The sequence below is a fragment of the Falco naumanni genome, chromosome 1 (assembly GCF_017639655.2).
Source record: "Falco naumanni isolate bFalNau1 chromosome 1, bFalNau1.pat, whole genome shotgun sequence".
In the NCBI taxonomy this organism is placed as follows: Eukaryota; Metazoa; Chordata; class Aves; order Falconiformes; family Falconidae; genus Falco; species Falco naumanni.
In genome coordinates, this window is record NC_054054.1 from 14,759,480 (window position 1) to 14,783,258 (window position 23,779).

A 23,779-nucleotide genomic window follows, 5' to 3' on the forward strand; every position below is an offset into this window, starting at 1 on the left:
GAGATGGCTTGAGAATTGCAGCTTCCATTACAGGAAAGCTGTTGCAGGAAAGCACTTTAGCACACACCTCCTGAACAGACTTTAAAGGCTCAGAAACCAGAGGCAAAAGTAAAAGGACCTCAGCCTGTCTTCATTGAACACAGCTTTCAGGAGGACTTCTTGACCTATGCAACCATTTGAGACCATGCATATGATGACTGTATTTAAAGCAGACTATGCACACGTACTGGTCTCACAGAAGATGGGGGGAAACCTACACTATTACATGGAACTTTCTGTCCTCTCATACAGCTCTGTGGAGCCGCTGCGGCACTACAAAAGGCAGAGGAAAGCTCTGCTCTCTTGTGGAGGATGGATTCACGCAGCACAGGCTCGTAGCCGGCATAGGCCCTTTTCTCTGCGGGGTGTAGCTGTTACTTGCCACATGTGGCCACCCCCAGGCAGCTGCATGCTGGGCCAAATGCTCTGAACTACACCTGGGATTTGGCTGAACTGAAACCGTCTCTATTTTAGAGGTGTGAAAGCCTCTTTCTGCCTCACTTAGTCGACCCCATGACAGGCTCATCACGTGTAGCCCAGGAGCCTGGCCTTGGTTTCACACGCGCTTTCAGTTGATGAAGACCACTATGTATTTCCAACATCTTTTTCCTTTGAAAAAGTAGTTAACTCCACTCTCACTCACAGTCCTGAAGATATTTCACTCATGTCTGATATTAAGAAATGTACAACAGGGACTGCAGAAATGAATCACACCATCTGATGGTAAGATTAAACCCAGCAGCTTTCAAGGGAAAGCGCACTGTCTCACTGATGGAAATGCCACGGCTCCCTACAGTGGGATATGGGCTCTGGGAGGAACAGAGGGGGTGACTAAAGCAAGCATATTTTTTGCAAATATATTAGTTTAGGGGTTTTATTCTGTTACTTCGCTCACCTTCACAGCCTGTTTTTTTTATTTACTTTGCATAAACTACCAAGTTTTTTGGCACAAATGCTCTTAGAAAGTAATTTTCTAGGCAGATTCTACTATCCTGCAATTTTCTATTCAGGAAGAAGGAGGGAAAACCCGTGACTTATACGAGTGACCCCAACCAGCAACACTGATTGAACATCATTTGCTCCAAGGCGGTTTGGCGTGTGTGCATGTGTACAGCTTGTGCCAGCACAGCACTCCCAGTCCCCAACTACTGTGCCAATCCTGGTACACACAAGTTGTCTCAAAGAATGTTCCCAGTCCCAATATCTTACAGTCTAACTGGCTCCTCCTGCACTTACCATATTCACGCTGATTCTTGACATTTTTCCTGCCCCTGCCAAAGTCACCTTTGCTGGCCCACAAGTTTGTGTTTCAGGAGGTTGAGCTGGCTTAGTCCAGGCTGATTTCACACAAGGGTTATCAAGTGTCTGGCTAGTGAGAACTTCCCCTACAGGCACATCAGTAAGACTTGTTCGTGGTGTTCCCCCTTAGCTTTTCAGAGTATGCAGTGCCAACGCTGGTTGTATTGCTTTTGTAGAGCCCCAGGCACCGGTGGCATGGTAGGTACACAGCCACTTGGCTGACCTACAGCTATCATTTAAAAAAAAGAAGCATTTGCCACACAAGGGAGATGCTGACTGCCATTAGAGCCTCCGTACAACCAGCGCAGGAGCAGTTACATTTTACAAGCTTGCACGGGTGTCCACTCACCGCTGGCTCTGTGCACGTGATCTACTCTGTTGTTGCTGGCAAGGCCAGATGCACCCTTCCCTGCCCCCACGCAAAAGCAGTATGCTAGTACTGGATTTCAGTGTGACAGTAAGAATTCGAAGTGCCATAAATCCTCACCCCTTTCTGCTTAACTGTCCCCATCTCAAGCTTGTTTAGCCATTTCTGCCAAATGCACTGCAAAATGTGAATGCATCGGTGATGCTCTCCCAGAACAGAGGTTTGCAGAGGCGAAATAAAAGCAAGGGCTCTAATTCATCAAAATATTCTAATATCACAGAGCTCCTCTGAGAGTATCAGGGCTCAGCAGACAAGAAAGCTCATTGCAATTCAGAATGTAAAAGTTAAAGGGGCTGCTGGGAGAGAGTGGGGCCTGGAGACAGAAGCCAGGTAATCCTGAACTTCCCTTATCATAAATAAATTTTGTTTTAATCTGTACTGTGAGCCTGGCGTGAGTCTGGGCTGCCCAGAAAGCAGACAGCAATGCCAGGGAAACCGATTTCCTGGTACTTACGTGGAAAGGGAGAGTGTCTAATTTTCTCAGCCAACTGATGCTGAGGAGCCAGGAGGCAGACAACTCTTACAAAAGAAAACAGGAGAAAATAACAGTGACCGCCATGCTTCTGGGAGGGCTCTTTGAAGACATTTTTAGAGGCACGGCTGTGGTTAAGGCCAGATTCAAGCCACTTCATTTACAAATGGTGAACTGAATGGTGAACTGAAATAGTCCAGGAAGACCAGGGAGCAATGTTGCTAGGGACAGAATAGCTCAGTGTAGGAGGCAGACAGCCTTTCAAAGGTGATATACCTCTATAAATGGATAGGTATGTCCCAGACTGGGGGCTAAATGTGGCAGTTACAAGAGCTGGTGTTGAAGGAAGCTGCCTCCCAGAGACAAAGCTTACCTCTCATCAGTCTGTCTCAGGGGAGAAATCTCAGTCCTAGCTGGGTTCAGAGCTGAGTGGGAGCCAGGAGCTGTTGCCACTCCCAGACGCTCCTCCTAGGACACTCAAGTTCCCGGTCCCTGGTTCTTCCATGTGCTACTGAAAATCTGCTGTCCACAGATCTTGTCTACCCATACTGCAGGTGGCCAAGCTGCAGAACTGAGCTGGAGAATGGGTAGCTGCTGGGACAAATGGAGACCTTCCCCCATGCCGTGATCCTACATAGAGCCGAGCAATGCTTCAGGGGCTGCACACCATCAGCCCGCCGTGACTTCAGGGAGGGCCATCGCCAGCACTTCAGATCTCACCCAGGTCAGCTGCGCTTTTGTTGCAAAGTTGTCTGTCTGCCTTTCATGTAGTGATGAAACAAACAAGTAACTTCATTGTTAAACTAGTGAAACAGACATATTCATTCAGCAGGGATGGGGACAGGGGATTTTAGTTACTGAATTGCTTTCTCACCTCTTCAGATTAATTCCTCCAAGCGAGCATTGTGGCTGACTCACTTTGTCCATCCCACAGATGAGATAAGATTAAACAACAGGCTTTCAATTAAAGGCACACTTGCACCTTTCTCTCTTTTTCCTCCTCTGCTAAATGGGCTTGAGAGCTCACTTGACCAACAGCCATTCTGGACTTCTATTCTGTATTTTTAAAAACTAAACTGTAAATGTTTAGAGAGAAAAGTTTATCTCCTAAGGTTAAACCCCTGGCAATGTGCTTTACCATCATAGCTGCTGGGCTCCTTCATGCTCAGCATCACTCTTCGGTGATATGCCTGTGTCAAAAGAAGACTAACACATGGAAATATTCATTAACATGTTTATTTGTTTATCTCCAAAGACAGCACATACATTCTATGTACTTGTTAGCATGTGTGGCAAATACAGAGATACTATGAAATTATGCTGTCAAAAAAGACACAGTTTCAGGGGGAAAAAAAATAATCTGTCTTCATTCTCTTTGTAGGAGCTGTCCTCAGAAATAACTGAATCTCAGGACAAAGTCCTTGATGTACACCACTTCTCCAGGCTGATGAGTTCTCACCTCATGTGTAATAGCTGAATCTTATAAAACTACTTAAGACTAACCTATTTCTTGCATTTTTACATGTATATTATTGTTTCTGCCAGTTATGTTCTACTTTTTCCTAGCAGGAAACTAAAGTGTGGCTTTAGTAATACCTATCATCAATCTTATTTATTCCATCTATTTCTAGGTAATTATATATAGTGTATTTCTTAGTCTATATTCGGATGGCCTATTTAGAGATGAATGGATTCCTTCCAGAATGGCAATGACCTTTCTGTGACTCAAACATTAATTTTCTAAATGGCTTCACAGGTGAAATACCATATATATCATCATAATTAACAAGATATACCCTATTAATGGTCAGAAAACATGCTTTTCATAATTATAAACAGAATCCTTTCTGAGATACAACCTTCCCTTCTGCTATGAACTGTTAGTCAATACACAGTGAAACCTACTAAAACCCTATTCAAAAAGCAGCCTTAATTGTCAGTGTCACATGCCTTAGGCACCCGCAATACATAGATTTTAGAGACATTGATATTACACTTCAGAACTACTCAAAGATTCATCTGCCATAATACGTTTGACAAGTTTTTGTTTTGAAACAGACAACCGGCACTACAGGCTAAGTTGATTTAGGTGCTTACCTAACTTCATTAAAGTCAATTATGTCTATAATTTCTCAGAGCACAGAAAAACTTGCAACTGCAATTCATAATCTCTCTGAGTCCTCCTTTCTGATCGCGAAGTCTTAAGGGTCAGGAGATTAGAGGCTTTCTGCAAAAACTTGGAGCAAGGATTGCAATGATAATGAACCAGGCAGAGTGGAAAAGAATTCAGTTCTGTATGAGGAGCTCCTTAAAGAAATCAGAGCATCTCTCATGTAAAGAGACAAAGGACAAAAGTTCCACTGTACTAATCTGAGCTCTGATCTCAGCAGATCTTGTGCGCAGGACTATGTCTGACAAGAGATCACCAAAGAAAAGTGATGTTGGAAGAAGTGTTGGTAATTCAGAAAGCGGTGATGTTTTTTCTGAAGAAGTACTGAGCTGATACTGCAGCCAAGTGTCAGTGAGCACTGTGCTTTCAGCTGGATCATGCGAGGTGTTAACACCAAGGCCTGCCCGTGACCCATGGAGCTCTGGCTGCTTCTAACAGCTGGAGAGGTTTATTCCAGGACCCTGCCCAAAGTATAACGTATGGAACAACATTCTGCCTAACCTCCTCGCCCCATCCATTTGAAGGGGAAAGCAGAGCCTTTGTTTTCCTGCTGAAGAAGTCTGCAAGGAGAACACCACCTGCATTCTGCCAGATAGTTACTCGTCAGACAAATTGTTACTGGGATGGCAGGCAGGTACGTTTAAAAGCTCAATAAACATAATGTTCTCCCAAAGATTCCTGGCTCTGAAGAACACACATTGAACTTCCATTATAATAGGATGATAAAAGTCCCCTTATTTTTATTAAAAGCTTTATGACTAAAAAGTATTGTTAAAAAAGTACAGGAGAGGTAATGCCTCAGAGGTTTAATTTATGACCATTTTTTCACAAGCATACAAAAGCTATCACTTAGTAATGAGTGTAGACTGGCAAAAAGTAATGATGGCCATGGATGCTGTTCAACATAACTGCTTAATAACTTTTGGGACACATACATAGAACGTTCGGCTGCTGCAGAAATGTACATGGGGTTCATAACCCTTAGGAATTTAGAAACTTGTCCTTGAAAAACTGAAAATTATCTTTTCTAGAATGTCTGCTTGGTTTATGTAATTTTATATATTTTTTAAACTATGAAAGATAAATTCAAATATGCCATTTTTGGACAATATTCTGATAAAAGAAATTCCAAATATGTCAAACCAGCAACCTCTTACAAGCAGTCATGCTATATTTACCAAGATTAGAAGAGTTCGAAGGTTAATGTTTTTATAATGTTTTTCATATCTCATATCAATAGCATTAAAATATAAGGGCTAGACTGGATAGTTATTGTTTATATTTCATTCATGGTCCTGTTTCTCAGCCTGGTTTTCATAAAGTGTTTACCTCTTTTTAACACTCAGTCAAGAGATTTGTATGCTTATGTACATGCATAATTGCATGTAGGAATATTCCTATACAACTTTTCAGCCTTATAAGAACATTCTAAATAAACATTGTTGTAATAAGCTTGGTGTTCAGACTATAAAGACCTCTGGGTAAAAAAATAAGATTACTGAGGTATTTGTATTTACACTGCATGTACACAGTACCTTGGTCAACAATGGTCTAATAAGAGCTAGTTAATGATACACTTTTACCAAACCTTAACAGGGAGAAACCTTATTGTCACATGTCAACCAGTTACTTAAATTGCAAACCTGAAGAAAACCATGAATTGAGTTATTACTACGGCAAAGGCTATTGCTTGCTCAAAGACTGTCATAAAAACAGATTACAGGTCTAATGGACCTTGCTTCAAACTCTGAAGCTGGAAACCTCTGTTTGAAGAAAGGAATGGTTGACTATTGAGATTCATAAAGCTTTGTTTATGTAGTTTGAAAGAACAGTTTTTAAAATAAATTCCATTATGAAAGCTTGTATCAGTTTTTCAAAATAAAATTCAAAGGTTCCAAATCCTGCTTTTATGTATATTTTGCAAAGTGATAACCAACATTTTCTCTCCTTTAATTCTTCTTTAGGCCAACAGTGATGGTAATTGGAAAATGCCCTTTGAGGACTGTGAAGACCACAGGAGTCAGACTGCTGTGGGCCATGTGGCGAACCCCATCAAGAATTTAATCAGCTCAAAATGGGAGACAATCCTTCACACACACTCCAGAATCATTGCTTCAGATTATTTATCAAAAAGAATCTAGGCAGAATTTTAGTTTACCTGATCATGTGAATGAACACAGGCTTTGTACAAAGGAGAATTTTGGGTTCAATTTTGAAAATGTGACATACAGGTATTCTACCAGATGCACTTTCATTGCTAAATATAGTTGTTTCAGCCGTGCCTATAGATTGACGGTACATTTGAGACGGTCAATGGCATTTCAAATGCTTTGGTTGTGCAGGTTTTCAATGGTTTCATGAGTGTGCTCAACCAGATTTTAAACAAACTTAGTTGTGATTTGGGTCCAACCTGTGTTACAGATTAGATCAAAACTGCACCATAGTGTGGCACCCAGGCTGGATCTAGTCTATCAAGTTACAGTTGAACCGCAACTGTTAAGCACAGATGCTAAAATCACTGATAGCCCTATGAATAAGGCATTGAGCTTGTGGTTTATTTTTTCTGAAAGGGACGATAATCTGGGATTTAAAGAAAACTCTCCACACACATTTAGAACCTGATCTTACAAGGTATTGAGCATCTTGGATGCCCACTCAGTAGGCATAAATGATGTTTCGTATCTTAACAGGAGGATCTTGACGTTTTGGAAGACAATACACATTAGGGGCACAAAATGCAAAATTTCTATTCTACATTACTCTTTTGTATTTATTTCAGTGACACCAGCTATTCTTGATAAAAACATGTAATACACATTGAAGTCACATTTCAGTCATAAAAGAACTTAGAGCTCTCAGATATTTGCATTGCAACACTGCTTCCATTTAAATGACAAATCCCCACCAAAATTCCTACTTTGTTGCACGACTTTTCAAGGATCTCCTGTACTCATCTATTAGCTTCTCTGTAGTAGGCAGGCATTCTCTATAGAGAAAAACAACAAATAAAAAACCAGCAATTTTTGTAAGTTTATATATACACTTTGATATCTACTTGTTTTATATTTGCATTCAGCATCTGGTTAATAGCTTTTCTATCTCAAAGGCTTATTTCTGTAAATTAAAAGCAATTACATGAGCAAAAGCAATATAAATTCTAAAACTGGGAGAATAAGTTAAAAATATGAAGGAAATGTGAATTTGTTCATTTATGAGCAGGAAAAATACTGTTATTTGGACAAAGTAAACCAGAGATGATGTGCAACTCCCTGTCAAAATCAGGTTAAATTTTGATACCAATGTCATTTTGCAAAAATCAGCATATTGGTATATAGACTATGGATTAAAAGCAAATACTGTACCAGGAAGGATCTATAACTGGCGTCTTTGGAAGAAACTCACAGGGGCTTTGAAGCACTCGTTTCTTTATCAAGTTCTGTTATTAAAAAAATAAAAAGTGCATTAGTGCTTTAGACTTACAACATTCTAATTGGTAAAAAAGCCTAGAAGGTTTATTTGAAAAACATGCAATACAGTAAAAAGTCACAAGAGAAGGAAATCTAAGACAACACAGAGGCAAGCCACATAAGATATAATCCTAGAAACACAGAATTGGCAGGGATTTTTGTTCTTACTTCCTGCGCTTCTGTGCAGTTCCTAAACAGGCCAGTTTTGCAGGACAGGTCCAGGTGGGTCCAGCTGGGACCCAACAAGGAAGATGCATTTGGGAGAAGGTGATGGCAAAGACAGCACTGAAAGATGGCAGGCAGTGAGAAGACCACCCAGGGAAAGTGAGCAGTGCAAAGCAAGAGCAGGGTGAGGGGACTGCATAAGTAGGGCTGCCACCTCCCAGTGCGGTCCTAATAGGATGTGATCAAATGAGCGGGTGGCTGGGAGGCAATAGCTTAACTCCACAGTTTTTGGCAGCCACACACTTCCTTTGCTGCTGTGATCTGTGATGCTCAGCCTTGTTCCTTCCTTGCTCCATTTCTGCACCAAGCTGCCACCTCCCAGCTGCACTTTCTGCTCTGTTCCCAGCGACTCTCCAGCAACATACCTCCCTCTGCCTAGTTACAACCACACCATCCCTCGGGATTGTTTCCTATTTTGGGAACTACTGATCTGGTTCACTTCCTCAAATGAAGAAAGTGCACATATATCTAGTCCCTCCCTGACATTTATTTGTCAAATCTATTCTCAAAGGCTTCTGATGAAGCCATTTCACAACATCCCTGATCTCTCTGTTCCAGTGTTTCACAATCTTTTAGCTCAGTTTCTTCCCTAATACTTAAGATAAATATTTATTGCAAATTAAGCTGATTTTTGCCTTGTTCTACCTTTGGTAGCAAAGGAACACTGTCCTCTTTTATAATAACCTCTTACAGCTTCAGAGACTGTTTTCCTTCCTCTAATCTTTTCTTTTTGAGGCTAAGCAAATGCAGCCTTCAATATTTGAAAGGAGCTCATGTTTTCTGACCTCTGAGTAATCCTTGGTTGGATCCTTCTCAATTTGTCACTACCTCTTTGCACTGTGATGCTTAAAACAGGACTCTCTCTTTCAGTCACACCGATACCAATGGTGCTTATATGGCATCCTAATTTAACTCATGTCCAAAATAAATATATTAATCCAGTTCTGATGGAGATGAAAAGTAATGTTCAAAGCAGTGTCTCTGCTGGTGCAATGTTTGGAAGAGATGCAAACTACCGGACTACTGAAGACTCAATAAAATGTATGTTTTGTCATATCATAGGTTTTATTAAGTATAACTGCTAATTAGGACTTTAGAGTTGTATGCAAATAAGAATAGGATAAGTAAATCTATGCAGAATATCTGTGAATTAGTGTAAGTTATCATATGAATCAAATTTTGCAAGGGGGCAACATGTACGTTAGTGGTTTACTCTAACAATGTACATTTAACAATGTAGCAACATTTTCTGAAACCAGGCCTTAAGTACATGAGTGGAAATTCCTTTACTAGCAGACCATGTCTAAAAAAATCATCTAATAAAACCTAATCGAATTCAAGGGGCTCTGCTCACAGCTGCAGAGTCTGTAGCTTCTCAGTTTGGCTTGGAGACTCACACACAGCAAAGCAGCTGAGAGCCTCATGCAGTTCAGAGGTGCTAACAAGGGGTCTGGAGTACCTTGCTCCACCCCAGCTTTACACCAGTGTGGTGTTATTGCTCTTTCCAGTGGAAGCTCATTGTTGAAAAAGTGGTGCGAGACAGGTGTATGACTCAAGCCCAAAATGTGACTAGGTATGTGTAGTAACATACATATTTGCAAGTAATCACACATAAAAGTGTGCCTCTGACAGCAATGTATCTTACATACACGGACACATCCAAAAAACGGTGGGGATATGCACACGACAGATGGGGAATTATGGCATAAATTGCTTCTCTCATGCACCTTTTGGCCTTCTGCCTTCACACTTGGACACCAAGCTATTATTGTCTGATTAACAGTTCTATCCTCCCAGCAAATATGAAGCATATCAAGGATAACTGATGGAATACTGAGCCATAAATGTTTTCTTGGCATTTGTTTGGCCTGTGCTATTTGGGAACAATAAAAGCATCTCATATTCATAATGATAATACATATATACCACCACAGATCACACCATCAAGCATTCTCCTTCTATCTTATTGTGTTGTGCAAAATGCAGAGATAAACATTAATATGAATTAATAGTATGTAAATATAATTAATCATAATAGGATGTTCCTGACATATTATCACTACTGTTGATAAAATATAATTAAAATTGTCTGGTTGAATTTTCAGTGCAGCTAGAATTGGCATCTCTGTTCTTGCTGTTTCCATGTGTCTATCTAAAGATCATTACACTTCTAAAAATCTCATTATTTCATTATGTTTCTGAGAGAAAGCTAAGAAGAGCTGCTAGTCCTTTACACAATATAATTAGAAGAAAGTCATACAAAAAAATGAAACCCACACCTACAAAGACTGGCGCTAAAATGATCACTAACTCCAGAGAGGACAGGAATTTTAGGCACCATTCTCTCAAAGACTATAAAGAAAATTATACAAGCAACACCTTTGTTCCCAAGCGTGCATGCCCACACGATAGGAAAGCATTCAAATCCAAGTTTTGTATTATTTGGAGACTGTTGGACTTTATGAAACAAGAACTCCACTGGAAAGCTCCACAAACTCATGGAGAATCATAAGAGGCCTATTGTTTTGGGGAGTTGAACGTGCTTTGAAAAAAAAACCAAACAGGCAATATTTTGAGGAGATGACAAAATTATGAATGTGACTAGCATGCAGGTAACCCAGAAACCATTTTTCACTCATTTTCATGAGGTAGGAGATACTGAAAGTAGCAGGTGGCGGGCTTGGAGACAAAGGAAGGGGTTCTTCGTGCATTGCCAACTGACCCTTGGAACTCCCTGCTGCAGGATGCTGAGGATGCCCTAATTTTCTGCTGGCTTAAGAAGTGACATGGCAAACAAATAGGAGAAAAGTCCATACCCTGTCCTACTCTTCCACTATATCCAACTTGCTGAAGTGGTGTAAAATCCTGTAATACAGCAGCTCAAACCAAAGACAGCAACAGTGCTGTTATGTTTTCGCAAGTATTTAGGTACATGTATGCAAACAAAACCACCACATTGGCAACTGCTGCAAATGTGGGTAAACTCTTACTGTATTGTACATACAACAGTAGTAATAGAAGGCAATGCAGTGTTTTCATTATACCTATTTTCCTTTAATACAATTAATTCCACCCATTCAGATTCACTATTAGCCAATTCTGAATTTTTGTCACAAAAGGGAGAAAAAGCAAGACATATCTCACTGTACTCTTTATACCCTCCCCATGATTTGGCTGGGTATGCTAGATTATCAAGGTGGCATAATGCAACTGATTGGATATAATTCATTGTTGTAATTTAAAAATTACTTGCATTTTTAAAGGTCATGCAGCTGTTTTCAGTTATATAATCTGTAGAATGATGTAATGGTGTCGGAATAAAGACACAGCAGAAAGTAATATGACTGCCAACAACATGCACGTCCCAACTTGCAGAAGATCCTCCTACTTTTTTTCTGTCTTGATAACTGAAAATTGATGCAACGCTTTTTTAAAAAGCAGATTGGGCCTACTTGTTTAGCCATGTATCCTGACTGGGGGTTCACTTGGAATGGAGGCAGTTGTACTTGGGAGGGTTTATGAATATAAAGATTAATGAATTTGTACAATTTGGGCATGCAAAGCATTTTTATCAGCCATATTCCATTTAGAATAAGCAGTAAACCATATATAAGGGTTGTGTCAGAGTTTACTGAATAGGGCCCTTGGTAGCTAATGTAACATTTCTCCAACAAATCAAAGGTATTGTTCTATGCTCACATGAATATACAGTAGCCATTACCTTAAATTTAAAACTCACTGTGAGCAGCAAACACACTGTGGGGATATGAAGGCCATATTGTATCAGCGGAGTCTGCAGAGATTTTCTTCATATGGCTTTGCCTGCTTGAAATATATGTTGCAGTTGAAAGCTAAAGGGATTACTTTTGAATAGTCATCACAAAGGTTGATTATATTCGTATATCATTTAGCTGGACCCTGCAGGCTATTATTCCATTAGCTGTGCTGGCCCTGCACTGTCAAAAAGTTGATCATATAATGTAAAAAGGTTACATGCTCTGTTAAGGTATGTGAAATAACTTGAAACAGTAATCTTTTAAGAGCACTACAGCTTTGTAGTTGAAGGTAGATTGCATTTAAAATAAATACCAGCAAAATGGAATAAATACAATAAACCTACCTCTGTTTCCTATTTTTCCTATTTTCAATAGGTCATACATAATTTGAGTAAGTTAATTGTACCAGGTAAGATGTTGGCTATGGAGTATTTTTTTTCAACCTCACATCCAAAGAACTATACCTCAAAATAGCTGCATCTTTATGCAAAACACTCACTGAAATTACGTTTCTGGTGAAAAAGATTTGCTGATTATGTTTCCCTTGCACATACAAACACACGCACATTTTCTTTCAGTGCTTAATAAAATGGATCTTCAGACGGTTCCATTATGTGGATGCCTTAATATTATTTTATGCTAAAACATGGACAGCGCATTAGATTGAAAGCATCTTACTGTTCCACAAGGCAGAGTAATCGCAGACTATCCCCAGATAGCAAATGCTCCCATTGGGGAAACGATACCAACAACACAGGCTAATGAATCACAGCGGTTATTAATCACAGGCATTTGTAAAAGCCACGTATAATAGAGATGAACTCTCAAGATTAGAAAGGTTAGAAGGTGGGACCGAGAAAAGGACAGATCATCCAATTGCATTTTAGAATAAGTTTATGGACAAGCATTTGCTTCAGTACAATTGTGCCCATACTCACTTCAGTCTTTCTAAGCAGGCAGAAAAAGAGAAACAATTTTGTCAGCTTGGTTCACTTAGCTTTCAGATCCTTGTAGGAAAATATGGCAAAAATAAATAAATAAATGCACACATACAAGACCCTTAGGGCTTATGGCCTAGTTAGGAATGAGCCAGTGCTTCCTTTATTAGACAAAGTTGTTTAATTTAGATTGTAAAAGCGAGAGTTGGTTCTGTTTCAGTATACCATATATATTATTCAGGGCAATGAATGAGTCTTTATGAGTACAAATGGGAGCCTTTAATGAACTGCAGCAAATGTTTGAGCAGGTAGGTTTCTCTGAATAAAGGCTTCACAGATGGGTAAGTTTATGAATGAGAACCAGAATTTATTTGATATGCTTTTAAAGAGCCTGCTCAGACTATGGCACTATAAGGAAAGTGCAAGGTTTTTCTGGTTTGGATGAGAAAACCTAATGGGAATATGAATTTGTCCCTGCCTAATAACTTCCATTGTTTACTTATTCATATTCTACAGTCGTCAGACAAGTTAATCTTTCTCTCTCATGTAGTTTGGGCATGTGCCAGACATTTGTACAACAATGGAAATCTCTCTTGATCTTACATTTTTCAGTTCTGTTCATTGAAAAATTATACACTAGACTCTGACAATACAGTATAGCAGCATCTTTTGCAGAAACCATTTGTTGAATATCCACTTTACATAACAGCTCTATCAGGTCTGGTTGTTGACTGTAGGTAGAAAAAAGGGATTTTCTCAAGGCCAAAATGTGACATTCTGTCTTTTGAGTATCTGGAAGTTAGAGATCACAAAAACTCTACGCAAATTTTGGTGACACAGAAGAATCAGCTTTGACAAACAGTCATCAAGAAGATCATGTCAAGCATGAAGAAACCTAAACAAAACAGCAGCTGGTTTTTAGTTTATAGTTTTTCCTTAACTGTCAACAAATTCTTTGAAGTTTCAATACAGCATATCACCTAGGGCTCTACTCCAAGCAAAGGTAGGGAGAAATCAAAGAAACAATGTCTCCAATTCAGTATCTTGAAACTTTCTCAGTCAAAGGCAAAGTTTTCCAAGCAACACAAAGCAGGCTGAGCATCTGCCAAGCTGGTTAATTAAGGTTTCCACAGTGCAAAGCAGAATTCCCAGATGGCCCAGAGAAGAGTTTCTTTTCCTTCACCCCCACCCAGATGCAAAATAAAGATTGCAGCTGGAACCTACTTGCTTTCTCACAGCCGGAACCTACTTGCTCTCTCCTAAAGACGGGACAAGCCTCAGGGGAACTTGCTGAGAAAGCAAAGTTCTGAGCAAAGCAGGGGTGCTCACTCTCATGGTAGAAGCCAAACTCACCCTTGGCTACCCTGAGGAGCTGGTGAGGACAGAACATACAAGCAGTATAAAACCACTCGCACTACCTCTATCTCTGCTGAGAGCCGTGAGCCATGACTAAAGATTGAGCCCAAAAGCTATTTAGAAATCCTTATAAAAGGAAGTCCTTATCTTGCTCACAGAAGTGGTATATTATAGTCCTGGAGAACTTTTGCCAGCATTTTTAAAGATATTCCTATAGGCTTTTACAAAAATATGTGTATCTTAATGATATATGCACAGAAGTTTTTAATGGAGTTTTTAGAGCTATGAATGAAATCCAACCTCATTACAAAGAGCAAAGAAGCAGTGAGTGGACTGATGTTTCAGACAGCATAATGATCACAACAGAAGCAGCATATTGGTTCCCAATTTCTGTGCAGAATTGTAATTGCTACGTTCATTTTAAAACAAAGCAAGGTGTATCAGGTGCTCAGTTAATACAATACAGTAGATGTGAAAACACAGATTTCAGACATGAAGATTCTAAGATGATTCTAAGACCAATTAATGCCCAAGCCACTACACTGAAAAATTCTTGCTGTCTTCCCCCAAAGCACTACAGTCCTTGTCCTGTAAAACATTTAAATACTCTGCTTGAGGACCTACTTTATGCACTTACTACGCAACCTTCTTGCATGGCTACACATGAAACCTCATACCTTATCTTTCACTCATACAGACATACTGCATTAAGTCTGTTAAGTACTTGTTATAAAGGCACAATTAAAAACTGTAAGACAGGCTAGCAGGACAGTCCATAACTGCATTTTGTAAACCCTACCTTCTATACATAGAGAGAAATATGTCACTGAACAGAGGAGCTCAGTATTTAAATCACTGGTAGTGTGTGATATTTATTTCCGAATATGCAGCTTGATATCTCTTCAAAGGATCTGGCTGTCAGAGAGTTCTCAGCACCCCTTTCTCTGAAATTCAGGTCCCTCAAAGGTGTCCCAAAGGGTGGAAAAGCTGGAAAGCTCAGATTACCTAAACACTTCTTGCTTAATTATATACCATTAGCTTAGTGAGGTTCAAATACAGTATCAGACTGCTCTGATTAGAAGTATCCCTGATTTTAGTTATTTTTGCTCTTATCTCTGTGTTTTGACATCAGTGCTGTATGTAATTTTGAGAGTTTCTTGTTCTGCATTTTCACATTCTTTATGTCCTGGTCTGGCTCTGCTGTTTCGTGGCCTCTAAAGGCTTACCTACTCTTCTAGAATTTCATGTAAGAGTACTTCATGGTTCTTTCTTTGAGCATCTCCACTGACTACTCTGGCTGGTAGCTCACAAACTGTTTATCATCCAAGGCCTCTATAATGCTTTTTTTTTTTTTCCTGGGAAACTGTTGCCCAAGAGCTTAGCCAAAGGTATCTTCTGGGTACAAAAACCAAAGCCAGTGAAGCAGAGAAAATCCAGCAATGCATCTGCTACAAAAAAAAGGATGCCAGGGAGATATTTTTTGTTTCTCCTTAACTGACTTTAGCTTTACATTTTCTAATGCACCTTAGGCATGAGTGAATCCTCTCTGGCTAAGGAGATGTAGAGGAGGCATCTGGAAGATTATGTTCTTCAAAAAGAACATACAGAATCCCTTACGGAAATATCAGTTTTCTTGTGACTCAGGTTTTCTGAGGAGAATATTGTTCTCTGTAGCAGCTAAAGTCCTCCTCTAAGACTGATGCAAAGTGCTCCTACTTCACTCTTAAAAAAATAACACAATAAAGAACAGCTGCTGGAAGTTAAGGTCCTGGTTTATGCAAGGCCTTTGCATTCACATGTGGTGACATCGATATAATGTTATGTGAGATAACTCCCACAGGCACTTTGGAGAAGCTTCTTTGTCTCAGCTTTCCTTGTTGATTTCACCAAGAGTAAGATCAGACCTACTTCTTTTCATCAGGCATTGGGAACAATACATTTGTTGGTCAGAGCAACACCGAGTGTTGGGTTTCTCCCTCTTAGTTTTTGGATTTATGGCCACGTTCTTCCAGACAACAGGGGACAACTTGAAAGGCCATTACTTGTCTTCTTCCATCTTTAAAGATAAGTGAAGGACTCCAGCTTTCAGGCCAGTCATCTGCTTTTTTTTGATGAGAAATAGACTCACATGAAAAAAAGATTACACTGAAAAATGGAAATGGATTTTCTGTTTTATTAGTATTCAGCATAAGACTAGTGAGCTACTTAAAAAAGTTACAGAACTACAGAGACCTTTAAGAACATGCCAGTAGAAGCTAGAAATGAAAAATAAATGCTCTGGCTAGTCTGGGCCCAATCCTCAAGTGATGCAACCACTGCAGTTTCACTGAAGTCAGCATGGTTATGTCAGCTTTGCCAAATTGCTTCAAACCAGGTCTTTTCAGAAAATATTTGACTTTGGTGATTTTAAATTAACTTTGAAATATGCCATACAAATCACATTGTTTTGCTCTAGGAACAGCAGAGCTTTAGAAACGTCCACCAGGCAAACAAAAGTCTCCATAAAGTAAAAGCTGTTGCCCTGCCACTCCACTCCCTGCTTGCAGTGGCACAGCTGCGAGGAGAACCACCACCAGATACTTTCAGTGTGGCAGAGACCTAATGAGGCTGAAGGGAGACATGGACTTCTAGGCCTGAGAGAAGGAGAGCAGCAACAGGTGATCTGGTTTCTTTTGGACCTTTCCCCCAACCACGATTCAAGGGGAGAAAAGGAAACAGGGTTAATTCTGTGTTGCTGCCATAGGTTAGACTGTTAAGGAAATATTGGACTCTCTCAGTTCTTCTTTCCCTCATAAAGGCATCAGTGGAAGTGGAGGCAGACACCGTTTCAGTTACAGTTGCTGCTAGTTTGAAATGCCTTCCTAAGATGTGGTAAATCATGCAAAGAAGTCACCTGATGAGAAATATGGAAAGAATTTTTCCCCAGGGCACAAGTCTGAGAGGGATTCTGCCAGATTTTTCTTTTTTCTTCCTGTTTAACTGGTCTCAGAGTCCAGGAAATCTATTTTGAAATTAACATAGGTTTGAAAATATCACAATTTCTCCAAATTCACCAAACAGCTGTAGAATTTAAGATAATTTAGATATCTGAATCTACTACAGACCTGGGGACCCCTTGATTGTGCCATCATCCTCTTTGTAGGAGGAAGTGAGAGTCCCTTTGGAAGATAGATAAATTTTAAGCATTAGGTGGAGAAGACTCTAGGTAACAGTAATTCGATAATTTAACACTAGACTGTACTCAGATGAATGTTTGGTGCTTTGATAGGAAAGCAGGTCTTCCTGATAAAAAAAATAAATGGGCAGCTTTGCCCTTAAAATCCATGCTGGAATCTGTATGTTCTGATCAAATCACATTCAAAACTTATAAAAAAGTTCACAAGGTATAATAGCCAAAATTTCTTGCTATATAAATTAGCATAAGACATCCCTACTTGGAGGTTTAAGAGCCTTCAAGTGAAGCCTTGTTCCAGCAGAAGGAAAATATCACAGGCACAAATCTTGAAAATTACCCTTCTTCCAACAGCAGAGCCCTGGTTTTATCATGGAACCGTAGAATCATTTAGGTTGGAAAAGACCTTTAAGATCATCAAGTTCAACCCAGCAGTGCCAAGTCCACCATTAAACCATGTCCCTAAGTGCCACATCTAAAGTTTTTTTAAACACCTCCAGGGATGGTGATTCCACCACCTCCTTGGGCAGCCAGTTCCAATGCTTGATAACCTTTTCAGTGAAGAAATTTTTCCTAATATACAGTCTAAACCTCCCCTGGTGCAACTCGAGGCCATTTCCTCTCCTCCTGTCACTTGTTACTTGGGAGAAGAGACCGACCCCCACCTGCGTATGATCTCCTGTCAGGCAGTGGCAGAGAGCGATAAGCCCCCCCAGGCTCTTTGTCTCCAGGCTAAACAGCCCGGCTCCCTCAGCCGCCCCTCACAACACTTGTGCCCCAGCCCCTTCCCCAGCCCCGCTGCCCGTCTCTGGACACGCTCCAGCCCCTCAGTGTCCCTCCTGCAGCGAGGGGCCCAAACCTGAACACAGGATTCCAGGGGCGGCCTCACCAGTGCCCAGTGCAGGGGGACGGTCACTGCCCTGGTCCCGCTGGCCACGCTGTTGCTGACACAAGCCGGGATGCTGCTGGCCCTCCTGGCCACCTGGGCACGGTGCTGGCTCATGTTCAGCCGGCTGCCCACCGGCACCCCCAGGTCCTTCCTAGTCACTCTGCCCCAGCCTGTAGTGTTGTGTGGGGTTGTTGTGAGCCAAGTGCAGGACCTGGCGCTTCTTTTCCTCTCACACACTTTCAATGCATAAAACTGGCCTTGACCTATGGGTCCAGCCTGTCCAGACCCCTCCGTAGAGCCTTTCTACCCTCCAGCAGATCAACACACCCGTCCAACTTAGCGTTTTCTGCAAACTGACTTGAGGGTGCACTTGATCCCCTTGTCCCGATCATCAAACAGGACTGGTTCCAGCGCTAAGCCCTGGGGAACATCACTTGTGACCAGCCACCAGCTTGATGTGGCTCCATTCACCACCGCTCTTCGGGCCTGGCTGTCCAGCCAGTTTTTAACCCTGTGAAGAGCACACCCGTCCAGGCGGTAAGCAGCCAGTTTCCCCAGGAGATGCTGTGGTAAATGGTGTCAAAGGTTTTATTAAGGTCCAGGCAGACGACATCCACAGCCTTTTCCTCACCCACTAGGTGGGTCACCTTTTCATAGAAGATCAGGTTCACCAAGCAGGACCTGCCTTTCATAAACCCATGGTGGCTGGACCTGATCACCTGTGTGCAAATTCATTTATTAGGCATAAAACTAGAAACTGTACTTTGGCTTCTTCTGGGGTCTGCTTACGTTGTACCTGCTATATTATGAACCAGCTAAGAAGAATATTTGTATCATGAAAGAACAGAAATGCCAACCTTTCGCAGAGGCTTTGAGCTGAGCACTGGTTTGTGGTGAACTCGACAGACTGTGCTAGAGCAGCGCCAGGCCAGTGCACTCAGTAACGTGAACAACCGTCTTCTTTATGTGCACCTTCAGCTATCGCATGAACTCAGCACGCACAAAGGGAGCACGGCGGGTCACAGGCAAGCCTGTCAGGCAGATGGCAGCAGGCTACCCGTCTTGGAAAGGTTTACTTGCCTGACTGCAAATCTCTCTGGTGAACTGCTTGCTGTGGTTCTCTTTTAATTTTAATCTTTGCCTCTCTGTTTAATTCCTAGCTGCTTTGGAGACCTGTTGTAACACAGCAGTTAAAAAAATATTCACATGTACTGTCGGGCCTCCCCAAAGAGCACTAACTTGACACGTAGGCCATGACAGCTGGGCTTGGACTACTAAGAAATCTAATCCAGGGTTTCCATCATCTCAGTTGTTGCCTTTCTTTCATTACAGTTTGACTCAGCCCCTAATGGGTTCAGCTTTATAAAATCAGAAAAAGAGGAAAAGAAAGCAATTTATTCATGTTTCACTAAAGCTCACAGAAGACATGAAATTTCTCTAAAAATGCAAATTATTTTGTGCCACACAAGTGAGACTGGGCAGCTAAAGCTCTTAGAGGAAGGCTCTTTCCCAGGGCTAATGTTTTTATACCCAGTGATTGAATAAATTGATCCCTTTATTATCACACCTCTGTTACTCTCCTTTTTCTTCAGAAGAACGCAACCAAAGCTACCAAAGTGCCCTTTTTAATTCTAAGAAAATTGATTATGCGTGTTAATTTTGTTTTTAATCCCAGACATATCAAAATAAACACCATAGACATGTGTAGCAGAAATCAATATCTCTTAAGCATCAAGTTGGTAAAAAGAAGGATTTAGTAAGAATCCAAGATGTAAAAGACTAATGTACAAACTAAGCCCTTATTTATGTAATGTGCCTTTATACAAGCTCAATATAAACCTGAAAGAAACTATTTCAGAAGAGCAGAAATGGTTTACTTGCACTGCATCAAAAATGACCCCATAAGACCTTCTTTACTGAGATAGCCCAGATATTTAATGTGAAGATATGTTTTTAAAGGATTTCTTGTCTTATGTCCAGTCATTCTTGTTAATTCATGGGACAGCATACTGCAGATGTTCTCTTTTTTATGTTACATAAAGCAAAAATTACATTTAACAAGTGTAAGGTTGGTCATAAAAAATAAATAAAAATAGACTCTTAAAAGCTGGGAAATCACAAAGTGAAGCTATCAGTCATTCTTATTGAGAAGGGTGAGGACAATGTGAAATAAAACTTGCACATCTATGAACAGACATTCCTAAAATGCCAGCACTTGGCTGTTATTTCACATTCTCTGTAGGTTGCTTTCATCAGCCCGATATTTCTTGCTTTAGGGTAAGCTGCAATGCACATTTTCACTAGATGCTCTTTCTAGTCCCTGACTTCAATTTTAATAGTAATTAAATTAAATATTTTGAACCTATCTGCAAGCTTGTTTACTTGACAGAACAGAAAACTAAGTCAGCATTAGTTTTTGAGCATTCTACTTCTGGGTAAGAACTTTAGTTATGCAGTTATTTTAACAGTAGTATTCTTCATTAATGTAATTGTTTAATATGCAAATAAAGTAACTTTCACAAAGATTAGTTTTCTAATACTAATCAAAATCTAAGTACCAGTTTGTGCACCTTATTGATACATACATTAATCATATCATTACTATTGGTATTTAATTCTGCATGTTTTTACTCCTTCCTGAGTGCAGGTGAAGTAAGCGATACCTCTTCAAAACCCAGAATATTCTCTTCTATTTCTTACTGACACTGAAGATCTTCATCCTGCATACATCATTTGTACCCAAGTACTATTCTCCCCCAAACCTCTTCTTAAACTGGCATAAAATGGCATATTCAAAAACTTACAGCAACTCTTCGAGATCTGGTGCAGTATAAATTCAAGCCAAGACATGGAACCAAAATGGCTTGTGAGGCAGCGAGGTCAGATTTCCTTTTATCAACACACAGAGGACAGGCAGAAAAGGTGTTCCTTTGGACCACTAACCACCATTTGACACTACCAAAACTTGCTGCCTCACCTCGATGAGATGGATGGTGCCTACAATAAGACACAGTTTCAATCTTTCCCAAAAGCAGGCACTTCTGAGGTAACACAATCCCAGCACCAGCTCTCTTACTTGGAAAGTTTCACAAGTATTAACTTTAGTTCTTTCTAACATCTGGATACAGCCATGAAAGATCAGATTAGACACTGCCAAATGCCAGCAACACGGGATTGATTTGCATAGATTAAGAGACTTTGGTTTGAAGCATGACTGAATGTCTCATTTTGATGTGTTATTTATGTTATGGATAATGTTACCCGATTCACACCAGAATGACTACATCCATGGAGGCACATCCACATGTTAGCTAAATCAATTCTGAATTTTGGTCAGTCTTCCTTACTATTCTAGACATCTAAGTGAAATTCAAAAAAAAGGAATCATTCTGTGGTCTTCTAGGACATTGTTAATTTAGAGATCACTAAGTAAATTCACCTATATTAGAAGCTTAGACTTCTCAAATACACATCTTTTTGAGATATATACATTCACATTATTGCTTGTAATGGCAAAAAAGCTTCACAATTAATAATTATATGAAAAGGCAAGTTTAGTATGAAATTGGTTTTCCTATTTTACAGGAAAAACATGTCACAGTGAGCAATACTTACAACTCAGTTCCCTGGGAGCTTTTAAATAACGCTGTAACAAAACAGAGTATTTTATTTTAACTTATTCTGAAGTTTAATTACACCCCCCCCCCCCCCAAGGATTTACAAATAAAGACTACAGCTAATGGTATTTTAAAAGTAGTTTTAGTAGAGAAGCTTGAATTATGAAATGTGGGAGATTTATTTTGAAGAGTTCTGAATCTGTTTGTGGACAACTACACATATTAAGACAATGCCAATTAATTATTTTGCATATAATACCTTTGCTAAGGAAATACCTATTCACTGAAAGTAGGGGTAAACAAACAACTTAATGTGAGCTATGTCACTGCCAAATTAGTGGTTCAGGTCTGGACGTGGTTCAGGTCTGGACTGAATCCTGATTTTGTAAAATTTCACAAGTCCCTTCATTAACCACTAGAGAGATTGGTACTAAATGGTTGTAATTTTAATAATCTGAACTGAATTCTTCCATTAATGGCAACTGAAATTGGCATTTTTGATGAAACATTTTTTGTGCAGCTAGATATTTTCTGTAAAAAGTTAGGTTAAGGTTTTTACCTCACACTCAAGTCACCAAGGGAATTAAAAATCTTAAAACTGTATTTGCATTCCATCTCTCCTCAACGATACTAAAATTATGGTTGAACCTCGCTTCTAAAGATGTTATATTAAAAAAAAAAAAAGAAAAAAAAAGAGAGGGTAGAGAAATGAAAAATACACTAACTAGATCCTCAATAGTCTTAAAACAGACTATAAAGAACTATCTTGAATGTAAGTGAGCTATGAAGGGAATCATAAACTACTCTCCCCAAACTGAGTCACTGAATCAGGCATCAGCGAGTGCCTGAGAATCTCACTTTTTCAGTTTTCCAGTTTAAAAGCTTGAATCAATACCCTCTGAATTTTTAGGATTATAGTCCAACTGTACAATTCACATAATATAAACCTGTTCATTGAAGTACCTTAACAGAAGTTAACTCCTACTTAATAACAGAAGTCCCCAAATACCAAATACTTTATTTTTAGGGTTTCTTCAAAACTTCACTACTTTTAATTCCTGACCTAAACCTACCAATAAGACACTTCATAAAAAAAGTCTGTTCTTGTGTCAACATTATCCTTTCATTTAAAAGGTGTTCTAACTTGGTGTTTATTCATCTGTGCATGTGTATGCACTCTGGTAACTATGCTGGGATTCGGAACATGCACTAAGTATTTAATTGTATGCAGAGTGCACACCAGCAAGCTTAAAAAATATATGTCAGGATTTTAAAAATTTGTTGGGTTTTTTTTTCTCATATTGCATTATGCTGCTACTTAACTAACTTGAAAGCAAAGGGGCCTTATACCTGCAGATAAGACCTTATTACAAAAAAGGTTATATAGTGTCAACTAAGGTTACATTCTTACCTACATACTTTTATGCATTGTTCTTTTAAATGTAAGTCCTGACTAGGTAAAGAAAGCAAATACAAAACCCAGCAGGCTTAGGGCACTGTAAAGTAAAAGATTAAAAGTTAAGCTTTTGAATAAAGGACATGAATTTTTTGTCATTTTTTTGTTCTTCATATTTTTTCAAAATTTAAATAAATCGTGACAACTTAATTCAAGTATACATCATACATTTGTGAGAAAAAGTAATTTGGGAAAAATGTAATATGCTGGCTTTAAAGATAACATTGAAAAGCTCACACAACATACCACAGAGCACATACCACATCTTCTGAAATTTCCAAAACAAGTTAGCAAGGCTTGAACCTTCCAGGACTTCTTTACAAACAGAAGATCAGCCAAAAAAAGTCACAATGGATCACAAATTGAATTTTTCATTTCTTTTGAATCTCTGCCCTCCCTTTTTGGTTGACCAGGCAAAACTCTTAGAAGATACAAATCTTTCCTTCTTTGAATGCTGATGCTTTCTACTGTTTCAC

At 39.7% G+C, this 23,779-nt stretch overlaps 1 protein-coding gene across 1 annotated transcript in view; it reads right to left on the bottom strand.

Annotated features, from left to right (window-relative positions):
* Window positions 1–4,725: 4,725 nt before the first annotated feature.
* TTC29 (tetratricopeptide repeat domain 29) overlaps window positions 4,726–23,779 on the bottom strand; it is a 134,655-nt gene continuing 115,601 nt past the window's right edge. The window contains exons 10-11 of the mRNA XM_040582335.1: window positions 7,770–7,843; window positions 4,726–7,393 (exon numbers count right to left, since the gene is read on the bottom strand). Coding sequence (XP_040438269.1) covers window positions 7,806–7,843 — 38 coding nt within the window. The 3' untranslated portion in view covers window positions 4,726–7,393; window positions 7,770–7,805. The remainder of the gene's footprint in view (window positions 7,394–7,769; window positions 7,844–23,779) is intronic.